A 15,196-nucleotide genomic window follows, 5' to 3' on the forward strand; every position below is an offset into this window, starting at 1 on the left:
TAACACGTAAAATGTTACATATGGAGACACATAAATAAATATGAATTGGGATTGTTGGTTATTGTTAACTTTCTTTCTCTTAAACCGTTTCTGGAAATTTTCTGAAATGAAAAAAATAAAACAAATGCCAATGCGAACTGAAGCACATGAGAGTACGAAATATTATGGTAGTGACTCCGCGAAAATACTTCAGGAAGGTGATCTGCTGCTACAACAACAACAAAATATTTTGACTAAGCGCGATGAACTTTTCGTGTCTGAACCCATGCGTTCAGTTTTACTCAAGGGCGACAGGAATAAATCTTTTGCTTGATGGATGAGCAATCACGAAAAATACAACCCTGTATGTAAACGTCAAGCTTTCATTTGTACGCCATTTGTTAAATTTTCTGCACCAGCGAAAATAAAATCTGATGCAGTTTTTTAAATTATATGAAATTAAGATTAATTGATAGTGCAATTATAATATCGTTGCCGCAAGAGGTTGCAACTGTGTTTTTAATATTGTTGCATGGAGGTTTAAGGCAAGTTTTTCATTAATATCTTAAACAAAAAAACTAAGTTAATTTTTTAACCTCATTTGTATCTAGGTTTGTATTAGTGGACTCTTCGTTGGACTACGAAACAAGGTAATAGACAAAATGACACAGTATCTGCCGCCGAATCTTTTGGCACTATTTGCCGCACGTGATCCAATACCATATATGCCGCCGGTGGATAAGTTGCCACATGAAAAGAAGTCGCGTGGCTACCTTGGTATTGGTGGTTTTCTTAGTGAGTTCGAAGATCCAAAAGATACCCCGCCTGCAAAGCGTGTCGAAACTCGCCAAGAGCGGTTGGATCGTCGGCGTCGAGAAAAAGCTGAACAAGTTGCATATAAATTGGAACGAGAAATCGCACTTTGGGATCCTCAAGAAATAAAAAACTCGACGGAGGATCCGTTTCGTACGTTATTCATTGCACGTATAAACTATGACACATCTGAATCGAAATTGAGGCGTGAATTTGAAATATACGGACCTATAAAGAAAATTGTTATGATATCAGACCAGGAATCGGGTAAGCCCAAAGGTTACGCATTCATCGAATATGAACATGAAAGAGATATGCATGCTGCTTATAAACATGCTGATGGTAAGAAAATCGATGGTAAACGTGTATTAGTTGATGTTGAGCGAGCACGCACTGTAAAAGGATGGCTACCACGACGCTTGGGTGGTGGTTTAGGAGGAACACGACGAGGTGGTAATGATGTTAATATAAAACATTCTGGTAGGGAAGACAATGAAAGAGAACGAGAACGTTACCGTCTAGAACGGGAACGTGAAGATCGCGAAAGTGCACGACTTGTCGAACGTAATCGTTTCGGAGCTGGCGACGCAGTAAGACGACGCTCACGATCTCGTGAAAGAATCCGAGAACGTGAAAGAGAGCGTTCAAGACGTTCGCGAAGCAAATCACGTGAGCGTAGGAGACGACGTGCAGGTAGTCGTGAACGTGAATATGACGAATTCGAGAAACGTGATAGACGTGAAAAAGAACGAGAACGCGATCGTGAGCGGGAGCGCGACAGGGATAAAAAGAAGAGACGATCAAAATCAAGGGAACGAGATTCATCCAGGGAGAGACGAGATAAGAAACGTGAACGTGATCGTCGTGACAAGGAGCGTGATCGTGGAGATCGTGATGTCAAAGAACGTAAACCTGATTTCCGTGATATCGACATCAAAATCAAGGAAGAACCAATAGACGACGGTTATCCAACTTATCCCATGAATTCTTATCAAACATCTGGTATAAAACGGGAAAGTGATGACGACGAGCACGAAGAAAAATTCCGGCCACCGCAAGATATGTTTAACGTGCCACCTCCCCCTTTAACTGGACGCGGTGTTGGCGAGAATGGACAGAATCCCAATGATGGTCAACAATCATGGTGGCGTTGAGGTTAAACTGTATATTACAAACTGGATAGTATACTTTCTGTTCCACTTTCAATATTTGAACACAACTCTTTCGATTTAGCGTTTGAATTTCATATTTTTTTCATGATTTTCGAAATAATTTTTAAATATTAATTATGAAACAATTTGTTTGCACTAACAAAACAAGATAAACTCCTCAGATTTAAATTTTACATAGTACAAACGCCTAAGTCGTAATAGTTTAAAAATAACAGAGCAAACAATATTTGAAATTCCAATATACACAATAGCAAGTTGTTCTTCATCGCTGTGTTGAGATGAAATTATTATTAACCAATTATGTATAAACTATTTAAACATTTTTAGTCAAAAACTTTTGAGATTTTAATTAATCCATGCGATAAATAATACTTAATTTTTTAATAGACTCCGATTTATAGTTTCCATTAAGTGATATCTTGGGATGTTAAAATTTAAATAAGATATAAATATCCCTACAATGTGCAAAATGACAAGCACACTGATATATATATTTGAATTTAAAATTTTGTTTGCTGCACCAAATGTAATTATTTATATTAATATGTAATTTAAACATATAAAACAAAATAATCGCAACCCTAATGTAAGGAAGAACAACCAAAATGCAAAGAGTAAGTAAAAAAATTGGAGACTGAGTTGTGTTTACTTGCGGTAACGCGTATCCAATTACTTTGGAATATCACATTTGGGAGAAACCATACTGTACCTAGCAGACTGCAAATCAAAACCTGTGCTATGGTTGTGTGCATGCAATCAAAATATTCCGGCCGCCTTCGTGTATATAGTGTTTGGAGTTAGTGAGTAATTTGTTTAGAGATAGTGTCAATCCTATGCTGGTACATGGGACGATTCATTCAAACAACTAATGATTAATTTGAATAAGTTACACGCAACTCTTTGTTTTATACTGCCCACTTCCCACATTGTATACTACTTATGTTCATTCCGTAACAGTATAGAAAGTAACTCGCCAATTTTAATTATCTTTTCTCTTCTTCCAGTTTGAGTACAAATTATTCCAAACTAAGAATTTTTAAACTAATGCTTTACGCATTAGGGGAAAGTATGCAATGTAAAGAACGGGTAAATTTTTAGATTGATTAAATTCTCACAAAAACAACAAACATATTTCAATGACTTGTTAAAAACACTAACGGCAAAGGTAATGTTTGAGTATGCAAGAAATACTAATGATTTTCCCATTCTAGGGGATCGAACGTTCACCTTGCCCACTGACTCCCAAAGCTTGCGTGTCGGAAGCGGTTAGCACAATTAGAGACCCCATGTATGTAGGTATGATACAATGTAAGTTGATCAAATTCAAATGGAATGGTTGTATTAGTAAGTGAAGTTGCTGTTTTCTGTCACTTCATATGCTGGTTAAAGGGGGACTTGTTAAAACTAAGTAGTGGCCAACAAAATGTAAAAATGTTTGTGCAAAATAATATACCGGTTTCCTTCAATAATTTCGGTTTTCCTTATAAAAATCGCATATTGTTTTCTTTAAAGGGTTTTCTAAATGAAAATATTTGTTTTTAATAACTTCAAATCTTATCTAAATATCACTTAAATTATAAAGTGCTGATAATGCAGTTATTTTGTTGGTCACTATTGGCAAGAAATGAGTGGTAAAGCGATAAGTAATGCGAACAATTTGGGCGTTGGTAAGCGCGCATGCCGTTCCTTTCTTTTCTCAGCTAATGTTTTTCTGGTGTGTTAGTGTGATCACTATGACGTGGTAGTCGTAGCTGATTGGTAAATTACCGTTAAGATTTCGTAATCGCATTTTTAAATTTGGTTCTTGTAAGTAGGATTGGGCCTTATGGAATCGTTTCCGATGTTTAAATATTAAAGCAGTTGGCTTTGATCGTAATAATGAGGGGATTGAGGAATTCAGATGGTGCTTTAAACATTTATGATGTAGAAAATATATACTCATATATTTTTACTATCTATTACTTTCAGTAAGGCAATTTCAACAACATAAGTAAGTGTGCCTTTAAAAGTTGATCTATTTAGTGAAAATAAGACTAGAACTTGACAAACTAGACTCAAGAAAGTAAAGTTTTTCTAAAGTATAATTGCACATTTTTTATTTAAAAGGAAAATATATATTATATAGAAGAAGTTGTCGGTAGCGCTCATTCACGTTTTACGGTATTTCACATGCATTGTTTCGTAAGAGTTTTGCCAGTTCATTTTGAAAGAGTCAAATAATTTCCAAGGACCACATGTTTTTCGTAAGTCTTAACGCCTACTTATTGTTTCGATTATTTTAAAGATTCACATTGTGCATTATTCAAAAGCATAAATTAAAAAAATATAATTTTCGAATGTACAAATGACTGTTTATTTTTATTTATTGGCTGTGGTAATGTATGCTTTCGATATTTTTTTTTTGTAGTAAAATAAATCTTCATTGTTAACAGTTATTAGAGATAAATTTGAAAAGGCAACGGAATTACATACATATAATACTTGGTGACCCATATAAACTGCATCAAAACATGTTTGTCTAAACTGTTACAAAAAGTGCACTTTATTCTCATTTAAGTACATACAAATCTAATTATACAAGTAACTTCTATTGTTCAAATTCCACAAAAACGTACCATTATATTATACTACTGTGTAGTAATTGCACCATAATATAATTTAAACAAAAACTTTCATTGTCTACATAGTTCCATAGTTAAACGAATGCCAATTACAAATGAGGTACATATGTGTTATAGCAGGTATTACGAAGACTTCTGTAGTTCCCTCCCTTTATTAAGCACTAGCAATCCAGTCCTTTGGATTTTGTAATACTTCCAAAAGTTTGCCTTCCTTGGAATTGGGTGGTACCGTATGCATGTATTCCCATCGCGCCGTCAACGGCAATGACATTAGTATACTTTCATACCGCGCACCTGGCGTATAGAGACCGAATTTTGTGCCCCTGTCGTAGATTAAATTAAATTCCACATAGCGCCCACGACGCAAAAGTTGCCACTGGCGCTCCTTATCGCCGTAATCATCGTTTTTGTGTTGGCGCACAAGCGGCAAGTATGATGGGATTACCGAATTAGCACAACTGGTAACAAATTTAAACGCTTCCTCTTGGTTCGGTGTGTCCACATCGTCAAAAAATATACCGCCAATACCTCTACTTTCCTTTCTATGCGTAATGCGGAAGTAATCATCGCACCATTTCTTAAAACGTGGGTAGTAACTGGAGTCATGTTCGTCACAAGCGTCCTTTAGTGTTTTGTGAAAATGTACCGCATCCTTTTCGTCCAAATAATATGGTGTTAGGTCTGTGCCACCGCCGAACCACCATTGCTTCTCGCCATCGCTCTCAACTTCGAAATAGCGATAGTTGAAATGTATTGTTGGAACATGTGGATTTCTAGGATGTATTACAGCACTTACGCCAGCGGCGAAAAATGGCAACTTCTTGCCTTCGGCCAAATTCTTCCCCCTGGTACGCATTTGTTGCACTGCACCCGGTGGTAACATACCAGTTACAACGGAAATATTAACGCCAGCTTTCTCGAAAACTTCACCATCCTGAAGGACGCACGTTATACCGCCACCACCTTCTGCACGCTGCCAACGATCGACTTTAAATTTTTGTCCGGCATATTCTTCGGTCTCTAAAGCACGACATACGTCTGCTTGAATTCTCATTATCATTAACTCCATTTTAGTACGCATATCATCCTCATTATCAATCAGCGTATTAGTGTCTGTAATTGGTTCTGCCATATAGATGGAAGTATTAAACTTTCGTTTTCTAGCAGCTTCCAAGTGTACGATAGAAATAGAAGCAGAAGCAGCCAAGCCAAAACCTACAATTAAATAGCGTACCTGTCTGCCGCTGGTACGACGTGCCATCTGATAGCTGGCAATAGAGGTCAACACTCGTCGTAAGCATTTTGAAAAAGCCATTATGCAAACCTATAATAAAATAACAAAACTTTATTTGTAAATATAATAAAATTTGTTTTTTTTTTTACGTCTATGTTTAACCTCCTTTAATGTCATCTGTCTTTCTTCATACCTACAGTGCACTTTTTCGAATACTAGAAATTCGATTGTTGCAAGCGTTTTACTGGACGACGTGACTCTGACAATGTAATCGTTGCACGATCTATCAAATTCGTCTATCAAATAATTATTACTAATATTGTCAACAAATTCAACTCTTTCTTTTAATTAAAATAACGTTTAAAATTAAATTTTTATAGTTCCGACTCTTATCTTATCATTTAATATTATGCAAATCACGGCAAAAGATGATGCAAATACCTTCATTGAGAAATGTTTTTCCACTTATGTTTAAAAAGCTACTAGCCGCTGAAACGAACATATGTTCAGTGATAACCAACGTTAGCTCTTTTCGTTACGAAACGTAATCAGTTTAACGAAACGTTAAAAAATTATAAGATATACAATTAATTGATCAAGAAACTGCTTTCAAATTGTCAATACTCACACTTATCCGTACCTACTCATTTTAACTCCAAAATGAGGCATTTCCTGATTATACATATACTGCAGCAATTTTTGCAAACAAAAACATACAGGTTTTAATTTTTAACAATTATATTAATTTATAAACAATGTAACACTTTTTTATAATAATGTTATAATATTTTTAAAACTATCATTTACTTATTACGATTTTCAAGTTATACAACAAACAGTAATACATTCTATCAAATTTTAAAGCAATGTTAATAATATTAATAAAAGTGTGTGATAAAATTGCCGGTAAGGCAAGGTATCCTAACGAAGTGGGCAATGAACATTTTTTAAAAGTATGGCCCTGTCGGTCCAACATTGGGCTGCCTTCAGTTCTTTCGCGTATTGGTTAAATATTGAATACAAATTATTTTTGCACAGTTAATAGAAAATAAATGAGTAACAACGAAGTGTTTGTGGATATAAAAATTAAAATATAAGTATAAGAACTTTTTGATTTTGTTGTAGTGGCAGGATTCTTGTAGCTGACAGTCCTTGGCCGGATGAAAATCCAATCATATTTCTGTCAAAATAGGACAATTTACAAAAAATTTCATATTTCGACTTCCGTGGGAAGACCTAAACTCCCAATTTATCAAATTGCTTATAAATTTACACTTTTGTCCAAATGTAGACGTTTCTAAGATTTTACCAAAATGCAACTCTAAATATGACATGCTGCAGTTGGTAACATTTCGATATTTTCGTTGAATTTGGCTTTGCCGCATTATTCAAAATTCATTCAACGTTTATTTTCATCTGTGCTAAATACTTCACTGAATTTACCATATAATTATTACAATTTTAACAACGTTTTCATTATTTTTCGAATCCGTGAGTGCGTTGTAAATAAACTGAAAGTAATTGAACTGAATATATATATCTGATTTGCGATTAACACATAGAAGTTTGGATCGGCGAAACTACGAATCTTGGATGTTGGTTTTCTTTTCAACTCTACTAATTACAAATGTCTGGATTGGAAAAATTTCAAGCTAATAGCGCTTGGCGTGCAAAAGTTAAGAAGTTACTTTTCATGCAACGGTAAATGCATATGTTTGCATGTCAATTTCATAATATGTAATTAATAATTATTGGAGAGCGTGAATGATCTCCATCTTATACCTGTAGATTAGCATATGTATGGTAAATAGAATTTGAAATTTTTCCAAATCTTTGACCCTTTAGAAATACACTACATTTTTTGCATCTTTTTATAATCATATTAACATTGTATATTGCTTCTAATATTGTTAGTTAAAAAAAAAAAATATTTTAATAATTCCATTTCACTAAAATAGCACGTTAACGCCAACTTCTAAAACTCCTGTCCAGTCTGACAGATTTAGTCTTGATCTAACTGAGGACTTGCAAGTGTTTATTGAAGGAAAACAGGTTTCTTTTGAAGAACAAAATCTCAATCACTCAACAAGAGTTGAAGGAACTCAAAATACTAAAGAAAAAATGTTCGAAATTGAAAATGATGAAAATAAGCCAATCAATGTAAATGCGTCCGTACAACATAAAACAAAGCCCAATAAGGCTTATTATGATGAGAGTATGTTTGAAGATAAGCAACAAGTGATTCAATGGCAACGCTCATCAGATGATAGTTTCATGGCTTTGGAAAAAATGTGTGATAAAACTGCCTCTGATCCAAACAGTACTTTGTTTCAATATATACATAGCGATGACAAGGAGCTAATTGTAGAAGACGCTAAAAAGCGTAGTGGAAATGATTTTAAGACACCATGTAAAAAAGGTAATTTCTAATTTTTGTATTTACTAATGCACTCATAACTATGTTTTATTTTCTGGATTTATAGAACTTCAAGAAATCGATGAGGAAGCAAAGTCGTTACAACGTTTACTATACGATTTGTGTGTTCAAGAGCAGAAACAATTAGAAATTGACACACCGCTTAAGGGTATTGATGTCACACAACTAGAAGATATAGAAGCACCATCAAAATTGTGGGACACAACTATATTGGGTGAGACCACTCTACAAACATCACCTGTAAAAATGGTTGGCCTCCTGCGACCCTCTACTATAATAGAGGAGTGTGATGAAGAAGATGACTTTGATAACGCTTCATGTGTAGATGGTGATGTATCATCACATGTCAGCTTTCAAAGTGCTGTAAAAGGCAGTGAGACCTCAGCTACAAGCTACTACGATACAGCACACGAAACTACAGATGCCAGCGCTGTTAGTAAAGATTCCAATACACACGAGAAATACGTGTCGAAAGAACTAGAGGACATAGATACAAGTCTGGAATTGATACAACTTGATAAAACTTTAGCGGCACCGCAACAACAGCTAATAGATGTAGTAGATATAAGTAGTGATGATCTCAAGATAGTACAAAATACAAGGAATCAATCGCCAAGTCCATCTTCTGATGGATCTGTAGGCGTTATTGAGTTACTATCAGATGAAGAATCGGAAGAATTGATTACGTCACATAACAGAGCGAATATTACGGTTAAAGCTGAATTCAAGCATGAGTGTGATTCAGTTGCGGACGACAATAACAAACCGAAAAAAATTTTATGTAAGAGTTTATACACCTCTGGTGATTTGAAGAGTACCGAATCCGATGAATTAGAAAATTCATTTGAAAACGACAAGGAAAATTGCGGTGAAGTTTTCGATGAAAGTGGCGAACAGTCAATGCATTTCAATGACACCATGGAAGAAGTAGAATATATGATGAAAAAAGGCATGCAATATATGGCTGCTACGGCGTCACCAAATCTTGGCTTGAATATACAAACACCAATTGTAAAAAAAGTTGAATTGCTTCCAGCAACAATGACAGTGAAACCATTAAAAGAGAAGGAAAGAACATTCACATATTCACCAAAAAAGCAAAATAGCAATTATTCGTCGCCTGCTAAGAAGGCTTTAAATGTAAAACCCACAGCAATTGTAACGGGTACAAAAGGTATGTAGGCTATAACAAGAAAAAATATTAAATTTGATTGCACCGAAGCTATCATCCTTCACAAATTAAAAAAAATAATTTTCCATATAAAAATTGATTTTGATCGGCCAGTGTGCATGGCAGTTATATGCTTTATTGTTCCGATCTAAAAAATTTGTTCGGAGGTTGTATCGTTGCCTTGAATATAAATAATGTCAAATTTCGTTAAGCTATATGCTGCTCTATGTCATTTTGATCCGATCTAAAATATATTTCATTAACGATTAATTTCATCCACAGCAAAACAACTTTTGTCTTCACCACGGCGTACACCGCAGAGCAGTGCACAAAAAAATAAACGTTTCGAAATGGATTTGCGGCCAATGCCTAAATTTGAACTATTTAAAAGACCCGCCTCAGCTATACCAACCCGCCTTAAGGAACCAACTGGTAGCAAACAATTTTCGCATATTGTCAGTCCAGTCGGTGCTTATATGAAAAAGACCGCCACCACACCATTAATGACAAATCTTAAACAGCGAACGGATCGACCGGATGTACATAATGCAACTGTTTTCCGTGAACTTGAGCAAGAAACAAAAGTCCACCAACCGAAATTTGCATTGAAGGTAAATACCGGCACGAAAACATCTAGTTTGCCAAAGAAGGCATATATTTCATCAGAGTTCAAACATGTAAGTTTCTAACTAGATTAACAAAATAGGTTTTGAACTAATACCATCAATTACTTTTTGCATGCTTATAGATCGTTGATGAGCGTACGCCAGTCACTATACCGGGCGGTAAGAAGATACAGAAATATCTGGAGAATGCAATGCTACCTACAGTGGTGCGACATGAAGGTAAATTGAAAATGTCCGCTAACCAAGTAAATAGTAAAGAAACCGCAAACAAAGCCAGTTTTGGTAACACAACGCAACGCAGCAATGGAAGCTTGGCAAATTTATCCTTAATGTCGGGCGATATATCGGTGTATACAATGAAAGATGCAAGGAAATTCTAGAAAGGCTATTAGAATCATACATATATATTCTTTTAAATTCACTATGTATGTTAATGTATCCGGTGTGGTTTGGTTGGAGCTTAATTTTTTTTTTTAATAATAATTGTAGTTTTACTTATTCTGAAATTGTTTGCTGGGTTGAAGTTTGTCTTTACTTTTACAATTAAAATAAATGCATAGACTAGTAAAGCTAGTTTATTAAATGCAACATTATCGCAGTTTCGGTGTCAATTTCATAGAATTCATGCCACTATTTTTCTGTTAGCAATTCTTTTATATTTTTTGTGGTTTCGCGTTCTTCCAAGCACGATTTACTTTAGATTCGGATGGACGGCCCAACTCATTGCAGATGTAGCGACCGACCGCTATTAATTTCTCTAGATCTACGCCTGTTTCAATACCCATTCCATGCAGCATATAAACTACATCTTCTGTGGCCACATTGCCAGAAGCACCGCGCGCGTATGGACAACCGCCGAGCCCCGAAACCGAGGAATCAACAACTGCTATGCCTACAAAAGAAAATTGATAAAAATATAATGTTCGAAGCTTGCCAATATTATTTAGCTGTATTCGCTTATGATATGCGTAATGTATGTAAAATGCAATACTCGGCTGACATACCATATTCTAAGGAGACAAGTATGTTGGCTAACGCTTGCCCGTAGGTGTCATGACAATGCACCGCCAATTTCTTTGGCGGCACAACTTTCACTACTTCATCCAACATGCGACGCATAGAACCAGGTGTACCTACGCCGATGGTGTCGCCCAATGATATCTCATAACAACCCATACTGAAAAGTGCGTCCACAATTTTTGCCACAGCGCCAGGTTTCACTGCGCCCTCATAAGGACAACCAACCACTGTAGACACATAGCCGCGTACTTTAACTTCAGCCTTTTGTGCCGCTTCTATGACCGGTTGGAAGCGTTTGATACTTTCAGCTGCGGTGCAATTTATATTTTTCATTGAAAAGGAGTCGGATGCTGCACCAAAGACGGCTACTTCGGTTGCACCTGCTTTTAGAGCGCTTTCGAAGCCTTTTAAATTAGGCGTTAACACTGGATAAGTGATACCCGTTCGCTTCTGTATGCTACGCAGCACTTCCGTGTTGTCGCCCATTTGTGGCACCCATTTTGGACTAACAAAGGATGTGGCCTCAATGGTGCGTAGGCCTGTGTCGGACAGTTGGTCGATTAGTGCAATTTTCACTGAGGCCGGTAGCAATTTGGATTCATTTTGTAGACCATCTCTTGGTCCAACCTCAACAATACGCACAGCATTGGGTGTACTTCTGCTCTATAAGAAATTTAGTTATAGTTATTGTGATTTATGTAATAGAGTTATAGTGACTAACTTCTTACCGTTGCAATAGTACGAAGCGTTATATTTATATTGGGTTTTAATAAAGTTCTTAATGTGAACATCTTTTCGGGTCTAGATGTGCTCTTTTATATAAATACACGACTCGTTATGTATTTACGAACACGTATTTTTGGTTGAAAACAACTGATCGCCGATTAGCAATTGGTTTTCTTTCGTTTATCAGCTGTTCGAGCCGTTACTAAAGTGTGATTTTAGGGGCAACAAATTTACTTGTTTATTTTACTTTATTGTTTAGGAATTATCTCAAACATGGAAAGTGAAATTGTTATTTATCACTAAAGGGACCACTAATATACAGCCATTTTTTATATTCGTAAATCCAGAGCAGAGTAACGCAGGTTGATTTTTCCATCCCCCTTTTGTTAAATTACTGACACCTGTCATGAATATACAAATTCAATTGAATGTAAACGGCTGCCTTTGACTTTTTGTGCTTGAGTATTTAGTTTTAATGAGCGCTTACATACATACACACATTCATAAAGGAATTATAAGGGCAAATTTTTTTCGGAATACCTCGTGAATAAATAGCGGTAAATATTTTTTACGATATGCAGTATTTTTGATTTACATATTTTGTTTGTTCATAGAAAATGTGCAAATTCATCTATCTGTGCTATGGCAGCTGTAGACAAAATAAAAATTTTGTTTTCCCTTAAGTGAAAAGTTTGGAAAATAACTCAGTTAAAGGTAAAAAATCTAGTGCATGGAAACGTAATTAATTACTTTTAAATAATTTTATAATTTGAAGTAGGCTAATTAGAATGCATGAAGCCGGCATAAAAATTGGTCGAATTGCTGCTTCAATGAACCGACATCGTAATACAGTCACAAATTATTTGAAACATCGTCAAAACAATGATGATATCAAGCGTATTGGTCGGTTACCAGCGATTGATAAGCAGACCAAGATACGCATTCATCATCCTGCTTGCAATGAGTCTCCGCATGACACTGACCACCTCTATGCATGCCCTGCCAACCCCACCCATCTAACACCCCTTTCCCTTGTGTCGACTCCGTCGAAACAGCACGTTTTCTGGGCCTCTCGCTAGATAACGTCGACGACAACCTGGATAACCTTTACCATCCTAACGATTGATATACCATTAAAACAACAACAACAACGCATTCAATTCTAAGCAACTAGCGAAAGCATGAGAATTAGGCCTACCAATCACTTAACAGCGTGTTCAGCAGCATGAAGCATGGAATAAGACTTAAGTTTGAATCAAAAGTAGCCCAGTCGCGATTGAATAAGCGACATAAAGATGCCCGTCTTTAGCTCTATATGTACTTTTCACCGACTAAGGTGAATGCCGAAGTATACATTGATCTACTAAATAGTGAGTTCATTCCATTTACTAAGGATTTTCATGATGAAAATTTAATATTCCAGGAAGACAACGCCCAGATTCGTTTGGCGAACGCTACAAAAGCATTTTTTCAGTCCCGGAATATTGAATTATTGGATTGGCCAGCTTTGAGTCTTGATCTCAACCCTATAGAGGACCTTTGAGATATACTTACGGCTAAAGTATATGCACATGTCAAGCGATATGATACTATTGAGTTAAAAATAGTGAAAATTCAGTTAACCGTTCTGCAAAACCTATTATTATATTATGTGCTCTGGATACTTTAAGGGGGTATTCTGGTCTAGAAGCATGAATTGCAGGTAATTTTTAAAGTGTCGTAAAAAAAAGGCAATTAATATTTTTATTATCCATTTTTTTATTAGTTATTTGTTAATTTTAGAAGAGTACAGAGAAAAATTAAAAACTGAAAAAAGTAAAAAATTTCAAAAATTATGAGATGACGAAGTGGGGGTCTCTAAAAATTTCCACGTAACCATACCCATGATTTCAACCCTCCTAGTTATCGGAAACCAAAAAAAAAAAGATTTATTTTATTTATTTATTTTTTATTAATCTAGAATAATGTCGCAATGGCCGGAACTACGGAAAAGTGGGAATTTTTTTTTCACAAAATGGCGAATGCCTAAAAAAAGTTATTTTGGATCACTTTTTCTGACTATTTCGAATTTTTTAAGTTTGGATGCCGGGTCAGAAAAATGCCTATATATCCGAAAATAATTTCAATTTTGAAAAATCCTCTTGTACACATATTCTTGAATAGTTAAACTTTGAAAATTTGATGTATAAAAATTTAATTTTGAAAAAAAAGAAGAAATTAATAATTAACGCAAAAAACTGATTTTACATTTTGTTAGCTAATTCTTCTGTATTTAAATGGGATGTGTTACATCTCTTCAAGTTTGCTACCATGGCCACTAGTATAAAAAAACGGCGGTGAGAAATTCAAAAGTCATCGATAAGGAAGCACTTAACCCCCAAGGGCGTTATTGTTGTTGTTGTAGCTGCAAACACATCCCTGAAATAATTTTAGGAATGCTGATGACTTGGCAGTCCTTTGCCGGAAAAAATCCGGGTCCAGTCTGGGTTCTTAGACCCGACTGTCGTGGAGACCACATAGGCTTCGTTGATATGCTTCCTTATAATGCTTAATACGCAGGGACTGGTCGTGGTGATGTGGTTAATGGCAGATGGTTGTTATAGATCAAAGGTCACAGTACAAACCTTTATTTACTTATCTCCACTTATGAACAAAATATGTGAGTTTAGCTGGTACTGTTTTTCCGTCAAATAGTGTTGTAATTGTAACCTTCCATATACCGTTAAATTTTTGTCGCTGAGCAGAAAAATTTGTGTGTGTGTATTTTATTCAGTGATGAAGTTAGAATTAATGTTTGCGGAAATGATTGTAACAAAACTGTCCACCGGCCTAAAGGTACATAATTTGATTGTAAACACACACAAAACAATTAGACATTATGGTGTGGGGATGTTTCTCCTGGCTAGGCGTTGGTTAAATTAACTCATAACGAATACAATTGGAAAACTTAAAAAACCGTCGATGATATACAGTTATTAAAAACTCGTCGTCAGAACAAAGGATATCTTGAATTTTTTATCTTATTTAGATAGAAAAAAATATTTTACACCTATTATTTGGACCAATGCTACTTCTTGTTTTGAGAAATAATTTCAGTTTTACTATTCAGAATGAATTTTTCGTCTTTCGGACATACATACATATTTAGTTTTAATAAAGTAAAGCAAAAATATAATTAAAATAAAATTGTTTTAATTACAAATACATCAAAGTTATTAAGTAAAAACTGCATAAACCTGCTACTTTACCCATAAAAGTATTTCATGCCTGTGACTGTCTATTGTTTTACCTAGAGAACCTTTTCCATACCAACCATAAAATATTTCAAAGAAAAAAATTTAAACATATATTTGTATATATTTAAGGAATTATTTGGACCTTCACATAATATATTTGC

At 35.3% G+C, this 15,196-nt stretch overlaps 4 protein-coding genes and 1 long non-coding RNA gene across 12 annotated transcripts; 3 read left to right on the forward strand and 2 right to left on the reverse strand.

Annotated features, from left to right (window-relative positions):
* Positions 1-75: 75 nt before the first annotated feature.
* LOC120767552 (U1 small nuclear ribonucleoprotein 70 kDa) lies at positions 76-2,598 on the forward strand. Its single transcript, XM_040093677.1, has 2 exons — positions 76-524; positions 591-2,598. Exon 2 carries the CDS (start codon positions 642-644, stop codon positions 1,944-1,946), a length of 1,305 nt encoding a protein of 434 aa, XP_039949611.1. The 5' UTR covers positions 76-524; positions 591-641; the 3' UTR covers positions 1,947-2,598.
* Positions 2,599-4,481: 1,883 nt separating this feature from the next.
* Positions 4,482-6,296, reverse strand: LOC120767553 (oxygen-dependent coproporphyrinogen-III oxidase). Of its 5 annotated transcripts, none has more exons than XM_040093678.1 (2): positions 6,261-6,296; positions 4,482-5,909 (listed from the first exon to the last, which is right to left on the reverse strand). In XM_040093678.1, exons 1-2 carry the CDS (start codon positions 6,264-6,266, stop codon positions 4,740-4,742), a joined length of 1,176 nt encoding a protein of 391 aa, XP_039949612.1. In that variant the 5' UTR covers positions 6,267-6,296; the 3' UTR covers positions 4,482-4,739. The 5 variants fall into 5 exon arrangements, with proteins under 5 accessions (XP_039949612.1, XP_039949616.1, XP_039949615.1 ...); XM_040093682.1 differs by lacking the exon at positions 6,261-6,296 and adding an exon at positions 6,017-6,251; XM_040093681.1 differs by lacking the exon at positions 6,261-6,296 and adding an exon at positions 6,013-6,251 and having other exon boundaries at positions 4,482-5,928.
* An 883-nt stretch (positions 6,297-7,179) lies between these two features.
* Positions 7,180-10,641, forward strand: LOC120768222. 2 transcript variants are annotated; one of them, XM_040094799.1, is made up of 5 exons: positions 7,180-7,520; positions 7,778-8,238; positions 8,303-9,430; positions 9,710-10,104; positions 10,176-10,641. In XM_040094799.1, the coding sequence occupies exons 1-5, from the start codon at positions 7,447-7,449 to the stop codon at positions 10,431-10,433; spliced, it is 2,316 nt and encodes a 771-aa protein (XP_039950733.1). In that variant the 5' UTR covers positions 7,180-7,446; the 3' UTR covers positions 10,434-10,641. The 2 variants fall into 2 exon arrangements, with proteins under 2 accessions (XP_039950733.1, XP_039950734.1); XM_040094800.1 differs by having other exon boundaries at positions 7,355-7,414.
* On the reverse strand, positions 10,611-12,085 carry LOC120768223 (hydroxymethylglutaryl-CoA lyase, mitochondrial). Of its 2 annotated transcripts, none has more exons than XM_040094801.1 (3): positions 11,802-12,085; positions 11,058-11,736; positions 10,611-10,945 (listed from the first exon to the last, which is right to left on the reverse strand). In XM_040094801.1, the coding sequence occupies exons 1-3, from the start codon at positions 11,862-11,864 to the stop codon at positions 10,707-10,709; spliced, it is 981 nt and encodes a 326-aa protein (XP_039950735.1). In that variant the 5' UTR covers positions 11,865-12,085; the 3' UTR covers positions 10,611-10,706. The 2 variants fall into 2 exon arrangements, with proteins under 2 accessions (XP_039950735.1, XP_039950736.1); XM_040094802.1 differs by having other exon boundaries at positions 11,058-11,731; positions 11,795-11,869.
* A 228-nt stretch (positions 12,086-12,313) lies between these two features.
* LOC120768224 lies at positions 12,314-13,513 on the forward strand. 2 transcript variants are annotated; one of them, XR_005704744.1, is made up of 4 exons: positions 12,314-12,356; positions 12,414-12,513; positions 12,575-13,169; positions 13,223-13,513. It is a non-coding gene; the product is annotated as an uncharacterized LOC120768224 (long non-coding RNA). The 2 variants fall into 2 exon arrangements; XR_005704743.1 differs by having other exon boundaries at positions 12,316-12,356; positions 12,578-13,169.
* Positions 13,514-15,196: the final 1,683 nt, after the last annotated feature.

The sequence above is a fragment of the Bactrocera tryoni genome, chromosome 2 (genome assembly GCF_016617805.1).
Source record: "Bactrocera tryoni isolate S06 chromosome 2, CSIRO_BtryS06_freeze2, whole genome shotgun sequence".
Lineage (NCBI taxonomy): Eukaryota > Metazoa > Arthropoda > Insecta > Diptera > Tephritidae > Bactrocera > Bactrocera tryoni.